The sequence below is a fragment of the Mercenaria mercenaria genome, chromosome 12 (genome assembly GCF_021730395.1).
Source record: "Mercenaria mercenaria strain notata chromosome 12, MADL_Memer_1, whole genome shotgun sequence".
In the NCBI taxonomy this organism is placed as follows: Eukaryota; Metazoa; Mollusca; class Bivalvia; order Venerida; family Veneridae; genus Mercenaria; species Mercenaria mercenaria.
In genome coordinates this window covers 30,432,360-30,457,445 of record NC_069372.1, presented here as the reverse complement: position 1 = coordinate 30,457,445, position 25,086 = coordinate 30,432,360, and the positions used below count along the sequence as shown (strand labels likewise).

At 35.5% G+C, this 25,086-nt stretch overlaps 1 protein-coding gene across 1 annotated transcript in view; it reads left to right on the top strand.

Annotated features, from left to right (window-relative positions):
- The first annotated feature begins 325 nt into the window (after positions 1 to 325).
- Positions 326 to 25,086, top strand: part of LOC123534057 (endoplasmic reticulum resident protein 29-like) — a 60,518-nt gene continuing 35,757 nt past the window's right edge. Inside the window, exons 1-2 of the mRNA XM_045316097.2 lie at positions 326 to 481; positions 15,733 to 15,871. Coding sequence (XP_045172032.1) covers positions 380 to 481; positions 15,733 to 15,871 — 241 coding nt within the window. The 5' untranslated portion in view covers positions 326 to 379. The remainder of the gene's footprint in view (positions 482 to 15,732; positions 15,872 to 25,086) is intronic.

Sequence of the window (25,086 nt, the reverse complement as noted above, 5' to 3'; positions counted from 1 at the left end):
ACATGTCTTCTTGATACTAAAGCTTCCTATGAAGAGCTGCTAAATTCCAAATTGTGCTTGCTGAGAAAACTCTCAACAATAATTATACTACTGTATGCACTGTTAAATAGTCAAAGGGCAGTAACTCCGTGAAAAATCATCTGACCGGAACAACAAGTCTGTGAAGTTTCGCTATAGATTACAATCATTAGTGGGCACGTAGAAATACTCCGGACAAGAAAGAATACGGGACGGCCGGCCGTAGTACCGGTCTTTTAGTGGTGTAAAACCTTCCGTATGGGTTCGTATGGAAAAGAGTGTTTCCCTGCTTCCGGTTTTTGTTAAACAATGATTTTGATTGGTCCACATAATTTCCGGTTATAGACTCAAAAAAGAAAGGATGAATGTCATCTGCATTGCGGTAATTTTCTGTTTTTTCGCCGTCACATTTGGTGAAAATGTCAAAGGAACAGTACAGCTTAATTCAGGAGTGTTTGACAAGGTAAATAATTGTTTCAAATGTGCGATATATATGCAATGTCAGTAGTACAGTACAGGTTAGTAGAAGGAAGTGTCTAGCCGTCCGGAAACCGGACTTCTATCCTGCGTTCTAGCCCACAGGCACGGGTCCAGTGTATATTTTTTTTTTAATATAATTTTTTTTCACACAAATATACTTTATATATGTTAGTCAAATGAAAAAAATCGATGACAAAAAATCCAGTCACAGTATCATATAGCCTGGTTTCTCATGATACCGGTGTACTTAACGTGAGCTGAACGAATGAAACTAAAGAAAACAATTCACCTCAATTGTTTCTTTCTTTGCTGCTTCCTACAGCCTTCCTCATTATTATAATGAATTAAAAACTTTAATTATCTGGTTTTTATTTATTAATTCCCGCCGAGTATGATGCCATGTTGAAATCAGACTACTGGTACTGATGATAAACGATTTACAGTCAACTCGTCCCCTAGTCAACTCGTCCCCCAGTCAACTCGTCCCCGATTTGGTCATTTCGTCCCCCTCGGCGATTTCAAATTGGTCATTTCGTCCCCCTTTTTCGGCCCCCTTTTTAAAACGTATTTTTTTTAAAAATCAAAGTATAATAAATTAAATCGGTTTAAGTATATTTTATGCTAAAAATATACATAAGTTTTCGTTTGTTTTAAGAACGTTTTGCTTTAAAAGTGATCGATTTAATAAGGAGGATCTTCTGTTTTTTTTTCTATTTGTTTTTGTAAGTCTGCTTTATTGGACAACATGATTGCTGTTTAAATGTCCGTATTTGATGCTGCTTATTTTTAAACTCTTGACTAAGATTAAACTTTTTATTAAACTTTTTTTATAACAAATAATTTCCTCACTCCAATCAACTACTAACACATTTAATTCTACTTGTGGAAAATTTTCACACATTTCATTCGATCAATCAACAACTTCTCATGCAATTAAATACCATTAACACCTTCCAATCAGCCCAATCAACGCCTTTTAATGTGATTAATAACCTTTAACACCTTTCGTATGCAGGTATATGCCCATTCTACTTTTTAGAAACCACTGTCTCCCTACTTTTGAAGTATTTCTTTTTTTATTTTAATGACAAAAATGAATACCGTAGATACCCATGTATAATGCGCAGTTTTTTTACCCCCGGGACCACCCCCGAATCGTGGGTGCGCATAATACACAGGTATAGACAATTTTCCAACTTCAAAACAAGTTTGTTACCGATGTTCGCCATTTTGGTAAAGGGAAACTACTCCCCGCGCTTACTGTCTCCGCTAAAATCTAAGATTGCCGTTACGTTCCGTAAAAGATCGAATTGTTTTATTTTTCTTTCAAAAAAATTAATTTCATATAAATTTAAAAGTATTTTGACGAAAGAAATGTTTATAAATCACAAAAATTATGTTACTAATTAAAGATCGAGAATTATCTTTAACCGAGATCAAACTGTGAACAACATAATTGACACGAGGTGACACGTTAATTGCCGGTAATTACTGGCTTTATGATCGTGACAAAAAGACTATCACACCTTTTGTTATCAGTTTAAATTGAGAAGCTCATGTCATTTTGAAAGATACCATTCCGAAATATTGAATCAGCTGCTATTTATTTATTCAAAATAGTGAATTAAAAAAGGTAAAACAACAAATATAACAATAATTTACTGGTTTTATTTTCGAGAAAACAAAAATCGATAGTACCGTGAGACCGATGCTGCACTCCGCCGCGGAGATATATTTATTACCGGTGTCGATGTAAACTCTACTTTCGTTTTCCATCCACCTCAAAATTGACCAAAAATTTTTTTTTTTTTTTTTTTTTTTTTTTTTTTTTCCCAGGATTTTGGACTAAGATCGGGGGTGCGCATTATACACGGGTGCGCATTATACATGGGTATCTACGGTATAAAGCATCTTGGTTATATTTAGTAAAACCTAATGATGTGACAGATATTAATTGTTTAATTATTCTTTATTATATTTCTAATTAAAACTTTCTTTTATTATGACCAGGGATAAGGATTTATTGCTCTCTCTTTTCTTACTATGATTTTTAAAAAAATAATTAGATCTTCTATTATATTATATTTTTAATGCTAAGGACATTGTACTTTTTTATCTTTTATTTCAGTTAATTGTCTTATATTTACAGTATATTTTTTATTGTTTTATAAAACCTAATTATTTAAAGTTAACTATTTCCAATATAACTCCTTCAAAACTCACGATGATTTTAAATACAAGTTTTCAAAGTCAAAAATATCATAAGAAAGCAAAAATGCCTAAAATATTAATGGGGACAAAATTACCAAAAGGGGGACGAGTTGACCAAAATGGGGACGAGTTGACCAATTTTTTTGATGTGGGGGACGAAATGACCAATTTAGGGGGACGAAATGACCAAATCGGGGACGAGTTGACTGGGGGACGAGTTGACTAGGGGACGAGTTGACTTGATACCTGATAAACCCGAACAGAAAATGGGATTTTTTACGTGTAACTTTTTTATTTCTGCAAATTGTAATCAATGGTCGGTATCATAATAAAGCTTAACATTTGCTGAAAACTTTACATAATTCAAATTTATATTTAGTAAGCAAACTCACACGAAGTGAGGCCCTGAAAGGGGTATGTAAAATGGGGACTGTATGAACGTTGACTGATGATAAATTCGAACACTTTGTCATTTACAAAATTTTCTTGGTATTATTACATTGAAACTTTCCCCAAAAAGCTGCATCAGTCATTCCTGATCAAGTAATGAAAAGTTACCAAATGTCAGGCCTTCATGTTTTGAGAGTGAGCATGCGCAAAAAACACCCTCTTCCCCAGTAATTTTGGATAAATATTTTTTATACAAATAAATGTAAGTCATTTATTTATACAGAATATTTACCAATTTTGTTTTTGTTTACACCAGTTGGTGTTGTAAGTGGAAACTATTAGATGGTGTGTTCAATTTTATAAATAACCGATTGCAATCGAATATTTCCAAGGTGGTCGACTTTATCATCTGTCCGGGTTTATCATCAGTACCAGTAGTCAAAGTTGTTTCCCATGATACCGGTGTAATCATAAAAAAGTGTCAACTATAAAAAGCCTGATACACAATTATATTAATATTTCTAAATACTTCAGGTAAGTTTACAGTCTATGATTTCAGACAAATTTCAAGTTTTTTTTCAACACAAAAAGAACACTGAACAATCTTACATTTAGACTGCATATTACCAAAGATATACTTTTTACAAGTGATATCTAGATCTATTCTTTTAGACCTAGATCTATCTAGGTCTAAAATTTTGACAAGAATTTCACCAGCTACCATATTAAAGAGTAGAAAGTTATCTTGTGAGAATATACATTAAAATCTTTTTTGAATGACAGACCCATATATCAAATGCACAAGTTGTATTGGCGCTTAATTGGGTATCCTTATATTTTGCATACTGCTGTAATTCCATTCTTTTTGCCTTAACGGCTTGCCATTCTTTCATTTTCTCAGAAACATCCTAAATATAGAAACAACCTTGCGTCCGGTTTGGTGATGTCATCAGCAATCTGGCAGACGATATTTTCGCTAAAATTCCAGATAATAAACTCTGTTTAAAGGAAATATAGAGGATTACTTGACACAGGGGGTGAGGATCAAAGGTAGAAAATCATGTTTTAAATGCTTTTGTCTAAAAAGATAAATAACTCTCAAGTAATCCGGAAATTTTCACAAAAAATGTGTGATATGGAAGAGAGGCTTCCGTTCTGCTCCAGTAATTATGTCAACATCAGGTAGGCAGGACTAACATAAAAGTCTCACGAGAAAACTGTTTACACCGGTATCATGGAAGCCCCGGTACCATGAGAAAGGAGTATACATTGAAAAGGTGAACTATGCGAGCGTAACGCTATGGGAAGCTACTTGGCAAACTTGTAGAACATTTCAAAAATCAGAGTTTATACACTTGCAGTCGCTACCTGCATGATTGCACCTTCGAAACATTTAAAGCCTTCCATAAATACTAAACTGACCCCATAAATTGCTTTGAAATACACAGAACAAGTCTCTTGGAGCGAAACATTTCAAATATCCCCGGCGATTTTAGCTGCCAAACGAAGTGATAAAAACCAGGAACATGTCCGCTATTCGGAATGAAATCACCGGGGATAACTGAAATATTTCGCTCGTAGAGACTTGTACTCTGTTTTTCAAAGCAATTTATGGGGTCAGTTTAGCATTTATGGAAGGCTTTAAATGTTTCGAAGGTGCGATCATGCAGGTAGAGGCTGCAAGTATATAAACTCCGATTTTGAAATGTTCTACAAGTTTGCCGTGTAGCTTCCCATAGCGTTACGCTCGCATAGTTCACCTTTTCAATGTATCTGATACTGTGACCGGATTTTTTGTCATCGATTTTTTTTCCATTGATCTAACTAACATATAAAAGATTAATTGTGTGAAAAAAAGGGAGTTTTTATATTAAACAAAAAAATATACACTGGACCCGTGCCTGTGTTCTAGCCGTCCGGTTACCAAATCCTCAGGGGATTTTCTAGCCATCCGGTAATAGATTTCCTAATGAATATGTAATGATTTTATATATGGCATAGTTTTAATGTTATTTACTTAAGATATCGATACTTACCTGCAAACAAAATTTTGTGTGAATACGTACTAAAGATTTACAATAAATCACTGCGTTATTCAGCCGATAAAATGAAAGTTTACCGAAATCAGATAATGGCGAGATCGCCGTCTCGTCACTCACTAAAATCAGTACATCTAGTGTCTTTTATGGGATCGGAATTTTTTAATTTTCGGAAGTGGCTATTCTTACGGTCCCGTAGGAATAGCCTTGCAGGCTATACTTACTGCTCTCCCGTAAGAGTAGTGAAAAGCCAGGAGATGTCTATTCCTACGGCAGTTTTGTATTACAATACCTTGTACTGAAGTAACTGATATATTTTCAAACGATTTCAGAAATGACATGTAATCACATTTGGTCATTGTGTTACAAATAAAATGTCAGGTGAGGTCTGAACTGATGCGAACATGTCAAGCTGATGTGTGATAAACATGTTTAAAGTGGTAACTGTTGTGAAAAATTTGCATGTATATACACGAAATATAGATCAATAATTCTCTTAACTGGTTTAGTTGAAAATACTTGGTCGGTATTTTTAGTGTTTCAATATTAATAACGTATGTATTTACATCTACATCTGTACAACCAACAATCGTTTTCCGATTTATTTAGAAGACAAATTTCAGTTAAATAAGTATTTTACACTTACGATAAATTCGTTGTATTAAAATTGTTTGTTTATGTAACAAATGGAAGTAATAAAATGTGTTATAATAAGAGGGGAAATCACTTCCTTTTTTGTCCTCTGGATTTCCTTACAGTACCGGAAAAGTAAAGAAGTTGGGTGAAATTGTATCAGTCAAATTAATTCAGTACGAAATTAATTAATTAAGTCCATTGTTGATAAGCACCACCCTAACATCTATGTGTTCCTGGATAGATTGAAAGGCGAACAAGCGCACACCGAAACACAGATTGAACGTTTAATCGCTGGTGAAAACCCAAAAGAACCCAGGAAGAAGGTAAAATACATCTTTATACAAGTTAAAGCATAGCAAAAGTTCCTTCTAGGGCATATCTATATAAATATAAAATGATCATCTTGTAAAAGTTTGGTTGCAATGTCTGTTTTATACTGCCAAAAAATTTCAAGTAAGTATTTACGCTAGTTATTTAACATAAATTGTTAAATCCAACAACAATTTAAATCTGTTACCACTTTCAGTAGAGTAAATATGGCAATAAGACATTGACCCGGTTAATCAATTACGATTCGATGCATGAATTTGTTGCGCATAATTAGAAGGTCGCAGTGGGGTTTGTTTTCATATATTAACTATGCATTTCAAGGTAACGATAATATTTAGTTGTTTACATTTAAATTTGCTGATATATCAGGGCCCTCGTTTGCCGATTTTTGGGGCCGAAATTCGGCCCCATTCCCCCCTCGAAATAGTATGTTTCTTTCCCCCCAAGTATAGAAAAATTCCCCCTCGAAAGAAAAAAATATCAAGAAAAAAATCGATACCCGATAGTCTTAGGAGCCCGGGTCCGGGAGATTTTCAAAAGACGCTCAAAGGACCATGATAATTGCCTGTGCGTCACTCGGGACCCGGAGACATTTTCCTTTGATAATCCTTCCTCTTATCAGTCATTTCCCAAAGTAAAACTATGTCCACGATAAACACGTGTATTCAAAGTAAACACTCGCGGTCATGCCCTCCTTCCTGCCTTTGATCTTCTGCTAAATTCCCGCCCTTTATCCTGTGGACATGCCACGCTGATTTTTCTTTATCAGCAAGTTACGTCACGGCGAGTGCACATAGGTAATGAGAATCAATGAAGTGTTAACATTAATTCATTGATAAAGCGTTACCCGTATTGAGCCTGCATACTGTCAAAAAAGGCGCCAATTATTAAATTATCGTAATTAAGCGACCAGCTGATTACCGAGCATGTGAAAAGTGTCCTGCAAGATTTCTTCATGCAAACTTTAAATTAGATCATTGTTTAATGATTGTACCTTAACTTCAACGAGAAAATCCACAAATTTAAATGAATTTGGAAAGTAAAAATAAGTATAGAATGTCCATTCACGATTCTAATTACACCCGATGACATATGCAATTTTTCCAAAATTCACTTAAAAACTTGACTTTCAATGCAATTTTTAATGAAAAGTAGCATCATTATTTGAGGAACTATCTCTGGTTTACCTTAGTGGACCAAGTAACTGGCAAAAAACAACATTTCAGACGACATTCCAGAAGTGTACCAGTATCCGGATAGTACGTTTTTGGATACATTTTTACAGAGTGTTTTAGCACTTTTCTGCTAACAAACAAAATATTGAAGAAAAACCTCATCAAATTAAAATGAATTTTGATAAAAATTTATTTACAATATGAGATTATATGACCTGAAACAGAAATTGTTATTATGCTGTAACATGTTCTTGGTTGTAGTAGCTATTAATTACGTAGTATTACTTTATAAGAAAATATAGTCAATTGTATCGATGTGTTGGGGCAGGACTCTTGTATTTTGAAAAGGGACCCTTCAAAATTTGGACCCAAGGGTCCCGGGACTCTTTGGTTTTCAGGTCTAGTGGAACCCCTGGTTTTACTGATCCGTATAATACGCTCGTTTTTCAGTTCCCCGGGTGCGTGTATGCAAAGTTACTTCCCTTTGAAAAAAAATGTTGCATAATGTACATCATACAGTAAAAAGATCACAGATGCAACTGGGGCGAAATGCGCAAAAATAGATTTGCTTTTTAAGCAGCATGCTCTCAAAAAACAAACTACTGTCACGGACACCGCTGTTTCATCAGGGCCAGACATGCACAATCAGGTAGATATGACGAAGGGAAGCACTGCTCCGGCTGCTGCTGAGACAATGTCCGTGGATACTGCTAGTGCTTCCGTTAATGACGACATGTGAACCTCGATTGGATGTCACCTAATTGATTTAATAAAAGAAAATAAAAGTTGCCTGTTTTCAATAGATTATGTTCTGTACAATACTTCAGATATATTCACATTAGTTTGATATCTGTAATACTCAATTGACCTTAATTTAAGGGGTTATGTTCAGATGTCATATCTCCAGAATGAATTCCCCCCTCCCTTGAAAACGACGCGAAATTCCCCCCTCCAAGGGCCCCGGCCCCAATCCCCCAAAATGTAGAGAGGGCCCTGTATATGTCTATCTGGTCGACTGAATGCATGTTATGTTCCTCAAGAATGGAGGAAATAACATCCTCGGGTTTAGTAATATGTAATCCACGGAACGCGTTCAGTCAGACAGTCGCCTCAATTAGGAAAGAATAGTCTGACGTCAGAGGTTATTTCTAAGGTCACAGAGTTTTATTGGCCAGCTTGTAATGACAACAGCTTTCGATATCAGTAGCTCAGTCAAGTGTGACTTATTGAATTATAATATTCCTTCTCAGACATTTTATAAATTACAAACTTTTGATCAACGAGAAACTGATGACCATCGTAAAGGAGTTTTATTCAAGGCCACATATTGACTTTCTGCGAGGTTTTGCTTAAAATTTCCTTTATTAGAAATAATGTAGCATTTTCTTTGTGCTCTAAGACATTCCTGGGTGTAAAGGAAATACTACTGTCTGACCTCTTTTGAAAAGTTCGTTTGACTTATAATTTTATGAAAATAAACAAATCATTTGTTTTGTTTTCTTACTTGTTTTACTTTCTTTGTTTGGACAGGATTTCGAAAATTTTGGGGAAAACTTTTCGCAAAATTTCGACAAGAACATTTTTTAAAAAAATACCTTTTCACTTGCGTATTCGATACGTCCTTCTACCAATTGTCTTATTCTTTTAATTTTGTTTTCAATGAATGTCGTGCACCGCATTACGATGTGTAAACAAAACTGCCGGGGAAATAACCACCTGGGGACTTTTCATGATTCATAAGGGGAGGGGGTTTTTCACTCTTTTCGGAGACCCGTAGGAAAAATCCCTGCAGCTTTTATGTTTTCGTAAGGGAGCCGTAGGAATAACACCTGCGGGATTTTCAACTTACGGGGAACCCGTAAGAAACCCTGCGAGGCTATTCCTACGGGACCGAAAGAATAGCCATTCCAAAATTTAACAACTTTTCACTGGTTTTCAAAATTGGGGGCCCCAAAATCAAACTTTTAGAAATAGATGCTGGTTCTCCTTTTTCCTGGCTTTTAAATTGCCAAAATTGCGCATGCGCATTTGATGTTAGGAAATGACATGTTGTTTTTTAACCCAAAAAAAAGTAGCGCCCCTTTTCAATTAACCTGTAAGTCAAAGACAAAAAATAAAAACTCACCAATTATTTGACCTACTTTGGGGGCCAGCTGACGCTTCTCTTTGAATCCATGGCTCTGGGCTAATTGATGGTCGCTATGGTAAAGGGTACCTGACAAATTACACTGCCAGTTTTTTATTTTAGGTGATGCTTAATGTGTTGCTACAATTTTGTCACAATCATTTTGCATTTTTTGTATTTTAATAAAATTTTTTTGTATGCACCCTTTTTTTCCTTACAGGAAGTTTTTTTTTTTCACATTCCAAGTGTAAGTAACAAAGTATACAAACCTTTTTATTGGTTTTTTTGGATGTCACAAATTTTTTGTTATTTTTCTGAAAAACCCCATGAACTTCGACATGCGTGCAGCAGCAAATGAAAATTTTGGAGACGGAATAAGGGGAACCCCAAAGAATCAAAATTAGGTAATTTACAATTTTCATATTTTATCATCCATCTGTATTGTCGGGGCACTTGACATTTGACAAAAGACTTTAAACAAGAAACAACAAAAACAGAGTATTTCTTGTCTTACCACAATATTTCATGTGATCTTTAATTACTGGGGTGAAAAGAACAGATATACATCACATGTGACATCACATCAAAAATTTCGGGGTATAGGTCAAAAATTGGGGCAATCAAATATCTAGGTTAGGGCCCAATATTGCACTTAAATTTATACAGAAATGCGGAAGGGGGTGTTTTATTCAAGAAATAAAGGGGGGAAAATAAAAAACTATTCCAAAATGATAAATATGATGGACACCTTCATATTCAGTATTTTGTGGAAAATGATGTGGTACATGAAGAATAGGAAAACAGAGGTTTTTGTGAAAGTACTTTAAAACAAAAAAATTTTAAGCTTTGTAAAGGGAAAAAAAACGGTTTTTTACAAAAACCCCTTTTCCCAAATAATTTTAAGGGGAGAATTTTCTTTCTAAACCCGGTTTGTTTTAAAACTTAAAAATTTTAACGCCATATTTCGCCGGGAGGACGCCATTTTTCTCATTGAAAAAATTTAAAAAAAAAAAAAAAAAATCAGAGTGGGATTAGCATGCAAGGGCATAAATGACATACTACAAATGAATACTTAAAACAGATATCTAAGATGTCACAGGCCCGGCGGGTTAAATGCAAAATGACGATCCTTGAAATTCATTTGAAAAAGGTGGTTAATTTAGTTTTTTTACATTGTTTTTAATTTTCCCACGATTTCTCGGGATTCCTGAAAATGTTTTTAGCGCCGGACGAAAGGTAATTTAAATAAAAACGGGGGGACAACTTAGGTGTAAGCACGGACTTTTTAAAAAAAAACATTCGTTTTGTTTAATTTTTACAAATAAGAATCCTTTTCAGATACGCTTTAAATTAAAATTATTAATATTGGACATTTGCAAAAAAATTACTTACAGGGGACTACTTTGCGCATCAAACTGGTTTTCCATTTCGTGTGAGGCTTTTTCCGTTATATTTTTTGCAAAAAACAAATCAATAAAATCCTTATAAACCGACTGCTACTTAAATCAGTGTAAGTAAAGTTTTTGTTACAACATTAACAGGGTCGTTAGTTATGAGTAAAGTTTATCTTGAACTGCAATCAATTAATTACTTTTTAGATGATATTGTTTTACAACTTATTTGCCCCCATTTTTTACGTGAATGACAGCATTCTCTGCCAAATCGTGCAAAAGAAAAATGAAAAGATGGTGGAGAAATTTAAGGGGGCAAATTAAAATGACATTAAAGTGAGGGAAACTGTATATTTTTGTCCTTTTGTCTTGACTGCCTGCTGTGTATTAGTAACTTTTTTGAAAAAGTTGAATGTTACTTTTGCACAAACACATTGATTGGACCCCTCAACCAATTTATACCTATTTTGGGATTTTTTTAAAACAAAACATTTTCAGAAGTTTTTTGAATGTTTTTGTATTTAAGGGATTGTAGTTTTAGAAAACCAAGTTAAAAATTAATAATCAAAATTTCTGGGCCCTTTTTGTAAACCATAGTTTTGTAACGTAAGTTTAATTATTAAGGGGGGAATATACTCTTTTTGTTTTGGGAAAGTGGATTCCTGACCCCGTACTTTTCTTATGCACCCTTTTTAAACAAACTAAATAAAATTTTAGTTTCTATGCAAATGAAAAGCAAACAGTGACCATATTTTACACTTTTTTTTAAAAATTTAAACGTAGGACATTGTAAAAGTTTGGACATGAAGCACATTATTTTCGCACCAAAAAGTCTTAATTGTTTACTTTGAAGTACACAGAAGTTTAGTAATTCAACAATAAATTTCTTTTTTCAGTTTTCATTTTTTTTTTTAGTGGCAATCCTTTGTGTACTTTTTAAAAAAGTTGAAACAGTATCCATTTCATGTCCCCAAAAACCCTTTTGCTTTTTTTCAGGGAAAATTTTTCATCCCCCCCCACTTTTTTTTTAATTTTAAGTAGCGTCCCCTTAAAAACACTAAAAATTTTTTCAAAACATTTAAAAGACTTTAACTCATTGATCCTCAGTCATATCGCCGTTAATTACTGGTATCAATTTTTTCCCTAATTCCCGAGCAAATTTTTTTAAAATATTGCTTTTTATGCGTGGGTTTTACTGATAATCAAAAATTTAAATTAGACATCCTTTTTATCAATATTTGGGACAAAATTGTTTATAACAGAAAAATAAAAATGAAAATTTTACAACGAACAAAATTAGATCATTCATAATTTAAAATTTTCTATTTTTTAATTTGCAAAATGTTTTTCGGCCCCGAAATAACAAATACGGAAAACTGCAAAAATTAAAAAAAGTTGGGCATGAAAAAACAGCCCTTATTTGTAATACTTATTTATTCAAAATCATCATTGAAAATTTTTAAAACAAATGACTTAGAAAGAACAAAATTATACTTATTTAATAAAATTAAAATAACTGAATCAAAAAGAAAGACTGAGCATAAAACAGGCAAACCGAAAAAAAACTTTTTAATTTAAAAAAATTTAGTGATGGTAATTTTAAAAAACATGCTTTAATTTATATATTTGATTTTTTTCAATCGCTTCCGGGTTTATAAATCTTTGAGTAAAATTTTTCATTGGTTGTTTTAAGCAGTGCAACGTGGGATCTTACAAACGAAAAAACACGTCACGAGCATACAGTAACAGGGAGTAACGCTTTATGCGATCCCTCGGCAACACCCTGATCTTTTGAGGGTAAATACGAGATCGGTACTCGATAAAAGTTCAAAGAACGCATAAATGCGTCTGGTCCTTTTAAGAGAATCAAAATAACAGACACTCAAAGTCATTTAAACACCAATTTTAAAAGTTTAATTATCAGTTTACATTGGACTTCGAAAAATCTCTCCTGGGGGTGACACACCAGATATTTTGCAAGAAAACCCCAAGGGGCGGGGTGGTTTTGCAGAGCCCAGACTCGTATATTACTGAAATTTTTTTTTGATACTAAAAACAGTTTCAATTCCTGTTGTATAGTGGGTGATTTTTAGGGGATGGTTGTGGGGCCCCCCACCCCTCCTCCCCTTAAAATCCGTCGAGTTTAACGTTTTGATTTTTCGCCTGATCTGAATTTATTCTTTTTTTGTTTTTGCGGGGGGGTGTTACAGGCTGTAAAGATTCTTTTAAAATCGATTCGATTTGATTTCGATATCAAAAATTTGATTCAGTTATTTTTGATTCGATTAGAATAAAGGGTTAAGTTTGCGTACCACCCCCCAATATTTTTAAGTCCCTTTAGATATTCCCTTTTAATTTTGGGGACTTTTTTACCATCATGATTCCAGCCCGAAAAAGGGGGAGGCAAATCTATCAAGCTTTTTTTAGAATTAGGCCCTTTTTTTACTTAGAATAAAAGTTTAAAGTTTGGGAAAAAAACCCCCCAAAAATTTTCAAAATCCCTTGAGAATTTTTTCATATTTTGATACTTGTTTACCATCAGACCCCCGTCTGTAAAAAAGGGGGAGGCAATCTTCGGGCATTTTGACTGAATTTGGGCCCCCTTTTGACTTAAAAAAATTGCTTTTTTGTAATGTTAAAGTTTTCTCTTTGCTTAATTACTACAAGCACTGGAATAGTCGAGCGCGCTGTCCACCAGTCTGTTTGACCCTTTTTGTCCTTTAAGGGAAAGAAACAGTGACGATATGGGCCCTTATGGGCCCCGTTAACTTTTTTACTGAGTTTCTTCCCCTTAAATTAAGAATTGTCTATTTTTTTATTTTTAATATTTTTGGTTTTTTTCTAACTTTTTATGCCCCCGGCATCACTGATGGGGGGATATAGGATTGCCCGCGTTTGTTCGTTCATTGTTTTTTTCATTAGAGGTTAACCAAATGGGGGGTTTGTCAGCATCAAAACCCTTACTAGAATGACTTATACAATGAGATTAACCCGTGACCCTTTCCCCATCATTAGATTCACCGACCTCGTTTGACCGCGACCGAAACCCCATTTGACTTAGGGCTTTTTATGGGCCTTTTGGTTTAAACCAAAAGGGGGTTTTCGTCAGCATCAAAAACCCCTTTAAAAAAATGAATTGATTCTAATGCAGATGTAACCTGTGACCATTCCTCATCTTCAGACATCACCTGACCTCAGTTTGACCTTGACCTTGAACTTGACCTCGTTTTGGACTTAGGTTGCTTTGTACCGACAAGGATGCCACAGGGGGCATCAAGCCTTTATTGAAGGCAGCTTCTTGTTTATTATTAGTCCTATGTAAAACGTAAAGACATTTTTCTGCGGTAACATGTGTCAGTAAGACACCTTTTTGTATTCATTTTTAGTGTATCTCTAATATTAGAGATTTTTATATTTACCTCATCCCTCATCCTGGGCACATAAAATTATATACTAGTATTACTTAATGTGCCGCGGAAGCCTAAGATGAAGTACACCAAAGACGAGTAAAATTTTTCTTTAAGTAATAAGTTTGTCTTTTTACGTTTGATATTATTCTGTGACAAGAATGTATGGTGGGGGTATAAGACACTCCTGTGACAGTTCTAGTTTTGATTCGTGAAAAAACATGGCCGCCAGAGGGCGTGGTCACTTTTCCCTATATGTATATAGTGGAAACTTTTAAAGTCATCTTGTGTGAAACTGCTAGCCCAATTTTAAAATAATTTTACACACTGGTTCTTTGTGTGACCTTCTACAAATATTGTTCAAATTTTTCTGATTCGTCAAAAAACATGGCCGCCAGAGGGCATGGTCACTTTTCATCAACAATTTCTTTAAACAATATCCCCTCCAAAACCAGGGAATGGATTTTGATGAAATTTTACACAAATGATCTCTTGGTAGCCCTCTTTCATTTCAAAGTTGTTCAAATGGTTCCAGTTCATTGAACATACAGGTCTTTTTGGTTGAAAATAGGTTTTTAGCTATAGATCAGAGTTTAAAAATCCTTTTCTCTATCTAGCTTTAATATTTGGCATTTGATATAATGGTTTGACTCTCTACCCTACTTACCCTAAGGTAAAATAAAATGGCCATGCCCCTGTGTCTGACATGTACTTACTATAGGCTTTTATATAAGAAACTTGGAAAATCTTCTCTGAATCAATAATGGCTTTGATATTTGGCATATGATATCAGATTTGTAATTTCTACCTTAATTATTTAAATTATTGCTCTAGGTTCAAAAATGTATGTGAAATGTATATAATATAAGCTAACATAGAAGAAACCTAACTCTGTACTGATACAAACACACTTGGAGTCTTGTACACAGGTGAGCACTTTAGAGTCAATGACCCTCTTGTTTAAATGAACAGATTTATTGATTTTTGACAATATTTTATATCGGTAATGTGTTATCACAAATTTCAAAATGGCAGTCGGCCTGAAACGTGCGTGACCTTTGGATTTTCCGAAAATTGCTTTTTTCAGAAATAAATGCGACCCGTTAAATGGCGTTTCCGAAAAATGATTTTGGTACCAAATTAAACTTCAGAATGTATATTTTGCATTGGTGTAAGGTGCATGTCGGAAAAATTCATATTTTGTGAGGAGAAAAAACGGTCAACTTTTGGGGACTATATCTTTATGTAGAAGTATTGTACGAATATTTATCAAGTTGTAATGTATTCATAAACCTTTTTCCTGATTGGATAAGTTAAGGTCATTAATATTCATAGCTATTAAACCAGTCACATATTGAAACAAAGACACATGGTGTCACGCGAACGCTGCATGTTTACTGTTTATATCAGATCGAGTGTCAATTACAGTGATCTGTTGGATAACAAGATCATAAATCCAATAATATGGCAATTATAATACGACCATGTTGAAATTATGAATTGATAACCTTTTCCCTTATTCTATTACAGATTGTTGATAAACATAAGTCAGTTCTTGTGAAGTTTGATGAAACATACCCCTATGGAGATAAGCAAGAAACCTTTAAAAAAGTTGCAGAATCTTGTATATCACAGAAAGACTTGTTAATTGCTGAAGTGCAAATTGCAGGTTGGTAGAAACAAATAATAGCAAAGTAGTGTCCAGGCTTGACAATTTTTTTTATTTGAGCAATTCATCCTGTGGGACAAGCTAACTAGATATCTCAGTAACCATTTGTGGAAATGGATTGAAACTTAACACACTTATTCATTGTGAAAAACTGACATAAACTGCACAGGTTCCATAACTCTATTTTGTTTTTCTTAGGTTCAGGGTGAGCTGTTAGTATAGGTGGTAAGAGTATAACAATATATTGAAATTCACTGTATCATGATACATTTGTCTGACGTAAAAATAGAAAAATTGAATGAAAATATTAATAAAATCAGTGTTAAAGATAGTAACTAAACAAATTTATCATTTATTAAAATTTCTTTAACTTAACAGGGATCGAATTTAACTTTTTTTTCCACTAGCAATTTTTTGCTAGTGCCATTTTTTTCCACTAGCAAAATGGTGGGTTCCACTAGAAGTTATTTAGAGGCTGTTTACTCACTAAATTTTATAACCTAAAGTGATATTTTTTGTTGTTTTATGTACAGCTCTGCGGTTGTGTTTACTGACTGACTTAAAAGTAAACTATAAAAACCTTTAATGTTTTCGTTATTTATTCATACAAACTTATCCACTGTCTGACTGTTTAATACATGAAAATTTCTAACAATAAAGCCACAAGGTACCAGTGTAACGTTTTTACTTATATTGTCATCATTTTCTTTTGTTTCATACAAAAGTTTTATATCTAGCTCGGATTCCCATTTTCTTTATAGTTTTGACAGATGCCGTGGGGTCAGACCGGGACTTTGTGATTTGAGCGGTATGAACCAAAGTACTCGTCATCGAAACGGCCGATGTTGCTTTAGGTTCTTTGGGATCACTCCCCTTGCTTTCACTGTCATTTTCAGCCTCAGCGGGCCTTTTTCTCCTGAAGAAACTTGTTATTTTATTCATTTTCCATCCATGTTGCGAACCACGGGAGCAAATCGTAAACAAATATCGTATAGACGCTTACTTCAATATCCGATAATTACATTTGTATAAAACGACAAGCGTCTACAATCGGTCACGTGGTTATCGGTAAAATTACCCTAAAGTAGTTTTTAAAAGCACAAAGGACAGTTTGAGCGAATGCGTTGATTTTCGGACGCGGTCGCAAAAATATTCGAGTGCCATTATTTCCTACTCGCATTTTTTGATTCTTACTCGAATTTCGCAAGTTAGTGACCGTTAAATTCGATCCCTGCTTAAAAGCAAATTTTCAAGTACTTTCCAGGTGCAGGAACATAGATTTTTAGCTCACCATGTGCATTGCGATCACGCAGTGTCCATCATGCGTCTGTCCGTCCGTTGTCAATATTTGTGTTTAAAAGACATCTCCCCTAAAACCACTGAATGGATTTTGATGAAACTTGGCCTGGATGTTCAGCCCTTTTTTTTACGCCGATCTTAGGGCTGAATTTTGGCCCCATTCCCCAGGCAAAATAATATAATTTTTTCCCCAACTGCACCAAATTCCCCAATAGTAAGTTGTTTTGATCAGCGAAAAATTTCCATCACCGAGGGTTTAATAGCAGTGATTTATTTTGGAAAAAATAAAGGTGCCTATGCCCGCTGAATTGGGAAAATCAGCGCGATAATGCCCAAAATTGGGAAAAACAGAAATATGTTTAATTTCTATACTCAGTGTGTACATACCACGTGGTTTGTGACGTCATTTTCGGGTATTACGGCAAGAAAATTAATAAACAAATCCGTCGTTTCAGAACTTGAAAAACACCGTATTTCATTTTTTCACCAATTTGAATAATTCTTTTACGAGACTCAAGCAACGATAGTGGGGCTATAAACACGAGGCAGTGTTTTTCTGAAATTCAAAGCAGTTTTTGCAAAGGTCCGTTCCAACTTGAAATTCGGCAAATTCTTGAAGGGTAATAGGGCAAGAAAAACCCGTGTTTTACAAAATAATGCAGGATTGCTTTCCTTTACATTGATGTGCCTTTCACCGCTGTTTATTTTGGCTCAAAGAAGGCCTGCGAACCACTTTACTTGAAATAAAATGGTAGGTTTCTCTATGAAAAAATGTGTCTTCGGAAAATGCTAATACGGCAAGAATGATATGACGGCAAGCAGATTCATGAATACACCTGTTGTTCCTTTACGAACAGCTTCGCGGATTATTGAGTTTGAGACTCATTTCCTCATATATAATACCTGTTTGCAGATTTCTTTAGCTTTTAAGATAATTTAGGTATGATGTGATACGAAAGAACGGCTTTTTTCAATGCTTTTTAAAGATTGTTTAGTAGATCTATTAACTATTTTTCTCTTTAATTTATTGTTATCTAATCATTTAGAGCTTTCACGAGAAGTTTCCTTATTAGCCCACCATCATCAGATGGTGGGCTTTTCAAATCACTCTGCGTCCGTGGTCCGGCGTCCGTCCGTCCTTCCGTTAACAATTTCTCGTTATCGCATCTCCTCAGAAACTACCAGGGGGATTTTGACCAAACTTTGTCAGAATGATGTATTGGTACCCTAGTTGTGTCCCCCTGAAAATCAGACTGGTTCAACAAATTTTTATTAAGTTATGGCCCTTTGTTTATTTCTATAATTTACATAGATTTATATAGGGAAAAACTTTGAAAATCTTCTTGCCCAAAACCACAGAGCCTAGGGCTTTGATATTTGGTATGAAGCATCATCTAGTGGTCCTCTACCAAGATGATTGAAATTATTTCCCTGGGGGCTAATATGGCCCCGCCCGAGGGGTCACATGGTTTATATAGACTTATATAGGGAAAAACTTTGAAAAACCTCTTGTCCAAAACCACAGGGCCTAGGGCTTTAATATTTTGTATGTAACATCATCTAGTGGTCTTCTACTAAGATTGTTCAAATTATCCCCCTAGGGTCAAATATGGCCCTGCCCCGGAAGTCACATGATTTACATAGACTTATATAGGGAAAAACTTTGAAAATCTTCTTGTCCAAACCACAAAGCCTAGGGCTTTGATATTGTAATGTAGCATCGCCTGGTGGTTCTCTACCAAGTTTGTTAAAATTATCCCCCTAGGGTCAAATATGGCCCCGCCCTGGGGTCACATGTTTCATATAGACTTATATAGGGAAAAGCTTTTAAAAACTTCTTGTCAATAACCTACAACATTCAAATTTGGACCACATGTATGGTTTTGAGTGGCAGGATGAACCTTGACATGAGTTGACCTTGATCTTGACCTAGTGACCTTCTTTCACATTTCTGTAGCTACAGCCTTCAAATTTGGACCACATGCATAGTTCTGTGCACTGAAATAAACTTTGACCTTGACATTGACCTAGTGACCTACTTTCACATTTTTGAAGGTACATGCTTCAAATTTGGACCACTTGCATAATTTCGTGTTCCGAAATGAAATTTGACCTTGATTTTGACCTAGTGACCTACTTTCACATTTCTCAAGCTACAGCCTTCAAATTCGGACCACTTGCGTAGTTTTGTGTACCGAAATGAACTTTGACCTTAAGATTGACCTAGTGACCTACTTTCACATTTCTGTAGCTACAGGCTTCAAATTTAGACCACATGCATGGTTTTGTGTACCGAAACAAACTTTGACCTTTACATTGACCTAGTGACCTACTTTCACATGTCTCAAGCTACAGCCTTCAAATTTGGACCACTTGCGTAGTTTTGTGTACCGAAATGAACTTTGACCTTAAGATTGACCTAGTGACCTACTTTCACATTTCTGTAGCTACAGGCTTCAAATTTAGACCACATGAATAGGATTGTGTATCGAAACAAACTTTGACCTTGACATTGACCTAATGACCTACTTTCACATTTTTGAAGGTACAGGCTTCAATTTTGGACTACATGCATAGATTTGTTTCTGAAGTGAAATTTGACCTTGATTTTGACTTAGTGACCTACTTTCACATTTCTCAAGCTACAAGCCTTCAAATTTGGACCACTTGCATAGTTTTGTGTACCGAATTAAACTTTGACCTTAAGATTGATCTAGTGACCTACTTTCACATTTCTCAAGCTACAGCTTTCGAATTTGGACCACATGCAGTGTTGTGTACGGAAATGAAATTTGACCTTGAGCTAGTCAGTAAGTCTTGAAATTTGGAACACTCAAAAATGGCACATTGGTGGGCGCCAAGATCACTCTGTGATCTCTTGTTTTTACTTTATCTATAATCACAAGAGGTATCTTAAAAATGAGTCCCTATGTATCTATACTGTTGCATTCGCGAGTGCTAACAACCATCTAAAAAGATTCAAACTGCCAAAAAGTCTACAAAAAGGTGTTTAAATTGAAAATATATCCTATACGTTAACATTAAGTGTTTACTTATCAAAACATTAGTGAAAGTTGGGCCTCTGAACAATGCCTATCAGTAATACATGTAGTCATTGATAATGTATCGAGACCTTATATAGAAATGTCTTCGAGATTTCGAGATCATGGTGATAGATCTACTAAACTTTGATAATCTAAAAAGCTCGATGTTAGCAAAGACAAATACTCGGACGACGTATTTTTACTTTTTCAGAGTAATGACTCGAACACAGAAACCAACAAGCGAGTTCCAATGTAAAGTTTGTTACATCATGGATACATACAAAAGTTGAAATTTTCAATAAAGTTACTTATTATAATAAAAATAACACATTATATTATGATAGTATAAGCAGATAGTTACCAATTTTAGAAATTTATTAAACGTTTTGAAATGTAAAACATAATCAGTATATTAAGGCCAGTCTGATCCGCCGGCTGGCGGTAAACCTCGTGAACACAGAAACCAACAAGCGAGTTCCAATGTAAAGTTTGTTACATCATGGATACATACAAAAGTTGAAATTTTCAATAAAGTTACTCATTATAATAAAAATAACACATTATATTATGATAGTATATTGTGCAGATAGTTACAAATTTTAGAAATTTATTAAACGTTTTGAAATGTAAAACATAATCGGTATATTAAGGCCAGTCTGATCCGCGGCTGTCGGTAAAACTCATTATTTTGTTACTTTCTGGGCATTTTCGGTCTATATGCATGCTTAGTCAAACATTTTCATCATAGCTATGACCATTCAGAGGTTTAAGTAACCTCTAACCAAGCATCTGTGAACATGACAGTAAAATTAAAGTAAAATTGGAAATATTCATTTTATCAGACTCAACGAAACAATGGTAATACAACAAATACAAGATCAACAAAAGGTCACCAAACCAGCTTTGTAGTTTCCATATACGCAACGACATATTAATATGCTAATTGAAACTTAGTAATCAACGTTCATAAATGAAGACTGTGCAGCATCCTTTTGTGATAAATTTGTATTTCAAAATTAGCTTTTATTCAAACAAACATTTTACTGACGATGGGCCAACTAGCACATGTATATGATATAAAGTCAGGGTTTCGACTGGGCACATTTTTTTTCCACCACTTAAATTTTTTAAGAAAAATTTGCGCGCGGCAGAGGATCAATAATGTCGAAACAATTAGAATGAATATAATATCACTCAATTAGTTCAGTTTTTAGCTCACCTGAGCCAAAGGCTCATGGTGACCTTTTGTGACCGCTCAATGTCCGTCGTCAGTCGTGCGTCGTCCGTCCGTCAACATTTTCTAAAAAAATCTTCTTCTTGAAAACCACTGGGAAGAATTACACCAAACATCAAAGGAATGATCCTTGGTTGGCCCCCTTTCAAAATTGTTCAAAGAATTGAATTCCATGCAGAACTCTTGTTGCCATGGCAACCGAAAGGGAAAACTTTAAAAATCTTCTTGTCCAAAACCACAGGGCCTAGGGCTTTGATATATGGTGTGTAGCATCATCTAGTGGTCCTCTACCAAAATTGTTCAAATTATCCCCCTAGGGTTAAATATGGCCCCGCCCCGGGGGTCACATGGTTTATATAGACTTATATAGGGAAAACTTTGAAAATCTTCTTGTACAAAACCACATGGCCTAGGGCTTTGATATTTGGTATGTAGCATTACTAGTGGTCCTCTACCAAGATTGTTCAAATTATTCCCCTAGGGTCAAATATGGCCCCGCCCCGGGGGTCCCAAGTTTTACATAGATTTATATAGGAAAAAAAGTTTTAAAATCTTCTTGTCTGAAACCACAACACTTAGACCTTTGATATTTGGTTTGTAGCGTTGTCTTATGGTCCTCAACCAAAATTATTCAAATTGTACCCCTTGGGTGAAAAGAGGCCCTGCCCTAGGGGTCCCAAGTTTTATATAGACTTATATAGGAAAAAGCTTTAAAAAATCTTCTTGTCTGAAACCATACAACCTAGGCTTTTGATATTTGGTTTGATGCATTGTCTAGTAGTCCTCTACCAAAATTGTTCAAATTATGCCCCTGAGGTTAAAAGAGGCCTCGTCCTGGGGTCACTAAATTATTATGTGAGTTATATAGGAAAATAATATTTCCAAGACTGTTTAATTATAATTACCTGATGACCCCAAGTAATATGATGTCACTTGACTGTAACCTTGACGTACTGACCTACTATCTTGTTTTTAGCTCACCAGAGCCAAAGGCTCAGGGTGAGCTGTTAGGATCACTCACTGTCCAGCGTCCGTCGTCTGGCGTCCGTAAACTTTTACTTTAAACGACATCTCCTCATAAACTGCTAGGCCAATTTCATCCAAACTTCACAGGAATGTTCCTTGGGTGAAGCTCTACAGGGGTCACTTGATTTTACATAGGAAAATCTTAAAAAATCTTCTTCTCAAAAACCAGAAGCCCTAGAGCTTAGATATTTCACATGAGCATTGCCTAATGGACCTCTACAAAATTTGTTCAAATCATGACCCCTGGGGTCAAAATTGACCCCGCCCCAGGGGTCACTTGATTTTACATAGGAAAATCTTCAAAAAATTTCTAAAAATAAAGAAGGCCTAGAGCTTAGATATTTCACATGCAGCATTGCCTTGTGGACCTCTACAAAATTTATTCAATCATGACCCCCGGGGTCAAAATTAACCCCGCCCCAGGGGTCACTTTATTTTACTTAGGAAAATCTTCAAAATTTTTCTAACAATAAACCAGAAGGCCTAGGTCTTAGATATTTGACATGTAGCATTGCCTAGTAGACTTCTACAAAATTTGTTCAAATAATGACCCCCGGGGTCAAATTGACCCCGTTCCATGGGGTTACTTGAATGTACATAGAAAAATCTTCAAAATTTTCTAAAAATAAACCAGAAGGCCTAGAGCTTAGATATTTGACATGTAGCATTGCCTAATGGACCTCTACAAAATTTGTTCAAATCTTGACCCCGCCCCAGGGGTTACTTGATTGTACATAGAGAAATCTTAATAAATTTGCTAAAAATAAACCAGAAGACCTAGAGCTTAGATATTTCTCTTGTAGCATTGCCTAGTGGACCTCTACAAAAAATTTTCAAATCTTGACACCCGGGGTAAAATTGGCCCCGCCCCAGGGGTCACTTGATTTTACATAGGAAAATCTTCAAAAAATTTCTAAAAATAAACGAGAAGGCCTAGAGCTTAGATATTTCACATGTAGCATTGCCTAATGGACCTCTACAAAATTTGTTCAAATCATGACCCCCGGGGTCAATTTGACCCCGCCCCATGCAGTTACTTTACTGTACGTAGAAAAATCTTCAAAATTTTCTAAAAATAAACCAGAAGGCCTAGAGCTTAGATATTTGACATGTAGCATTGCCTAGTAGACCTCTACAAAATTTGTTCAAACATGACCCCCGTTGTCAGAATTGACCCCGCCCCAGGGGTCACTTGATTTTACATAGGAAAATCTTCAAATTTTTTTAAAAAATAAACCAGGTCTAGGTCTTAGATATTTCACATGTAGCATTGCCTAATAGACTTCTACAAAAAATTTTCAAATCATGACCCCCGGGTTAAAATTGACCCCGCCCCATGGGGTTACTTGATTGTACATAGAAAAATCTTCAAAATTTTCTAAAAATAAACCAGAAGGCCTAGAGCTTAGATATTTGACATGTAGCATTGCCTAATGGACCTCTACAAAATTTGTTCAAATCTTGACACACACCCCCCCCCCCCCCCCCCCCCCCCAAGTTTAATTGACCCAGGCCCAGGGATTACTTGATTGTATATAGGGAAATCTTCATAAATTTGCTAAAATTAAACCAGAAAGCCTAGATCTTAGATATTTGATATGTTACATCGCCTAGTTGACTTCTACAAACTTTGTTCAAATCATGACCCCGGGGTAAAATTGGCCCCGCCCCAGGGGTTACTTGATGGTACATCGTAAAATCTTCCAAAAAATTTCTAAAAATCATCAGTTTGACATTTGAAACTTGTAGCTCATATTACTCAGGTGAGCGATCCTGGGTCATCATGACCCTCTTGTTTAAGATACAGCCTGTTAATTCCCCGCCACAAGTGGTGTTGGGTTATAGGAATGGTCTCCGTCCTGTCCTTCTGTCTGTCCATCTGTAACATTTTGTGTCCGCTCTGTATCTCCTAAACCCCTTGAATGATTTTCATGAAACTTGGGTCAAATTATCACCTCATCAAGACGATGTGCAGAACCCATGAGTCAGCCATGTTGGCTCAAGGTCAAGGTCACAACTCGAGGTCAAAGGTTTGAGCCTTCCATTTCATGTCCGGTCTGTATCTCCTAAACTCCTTGGAGGATAATCATGAAAGATGGGTCAAATGATCACCTCATCAAGACAATGTGCACAACCCATGAGTCAGCCATGTGGGCTCTAGGTCAAGGTCACAACTCAAGGTCAAAGGTTTGAGCTTTCCATTTCGTGTCCACACTGTATCTCCTAAACCCATTGAAGGATAATGATGAAACTTCGTTCAAGTGATCACCTTATCAAGACGATGTGCAGAACTCACAAGTCAGCCATGTTGACTCAAGGTCAAGGTCACAACTCTGGGTCAAATGTTTGAGCCTTCCATTTTGTGTCCGCTCTGTGTCTCCTAAACCCATTGAAGGAATTTCAAGAAACGTGGGTCAAATGATCAACTCACCAAGACGATGTGCAGAACTCACAAGTCAGCCATGTCTGCTTAAGGTCAAGGTCACAACTCTGGGTCAAATGTTTGAGCCTTCCTTTTTGTGTCTGCTCTGTATCTTCTAAACCCCTTGAAGGATTTTTATGAAACTTGGGTCAGTTAATCACCTCATCAAGATGATATGCAGAACTCATGA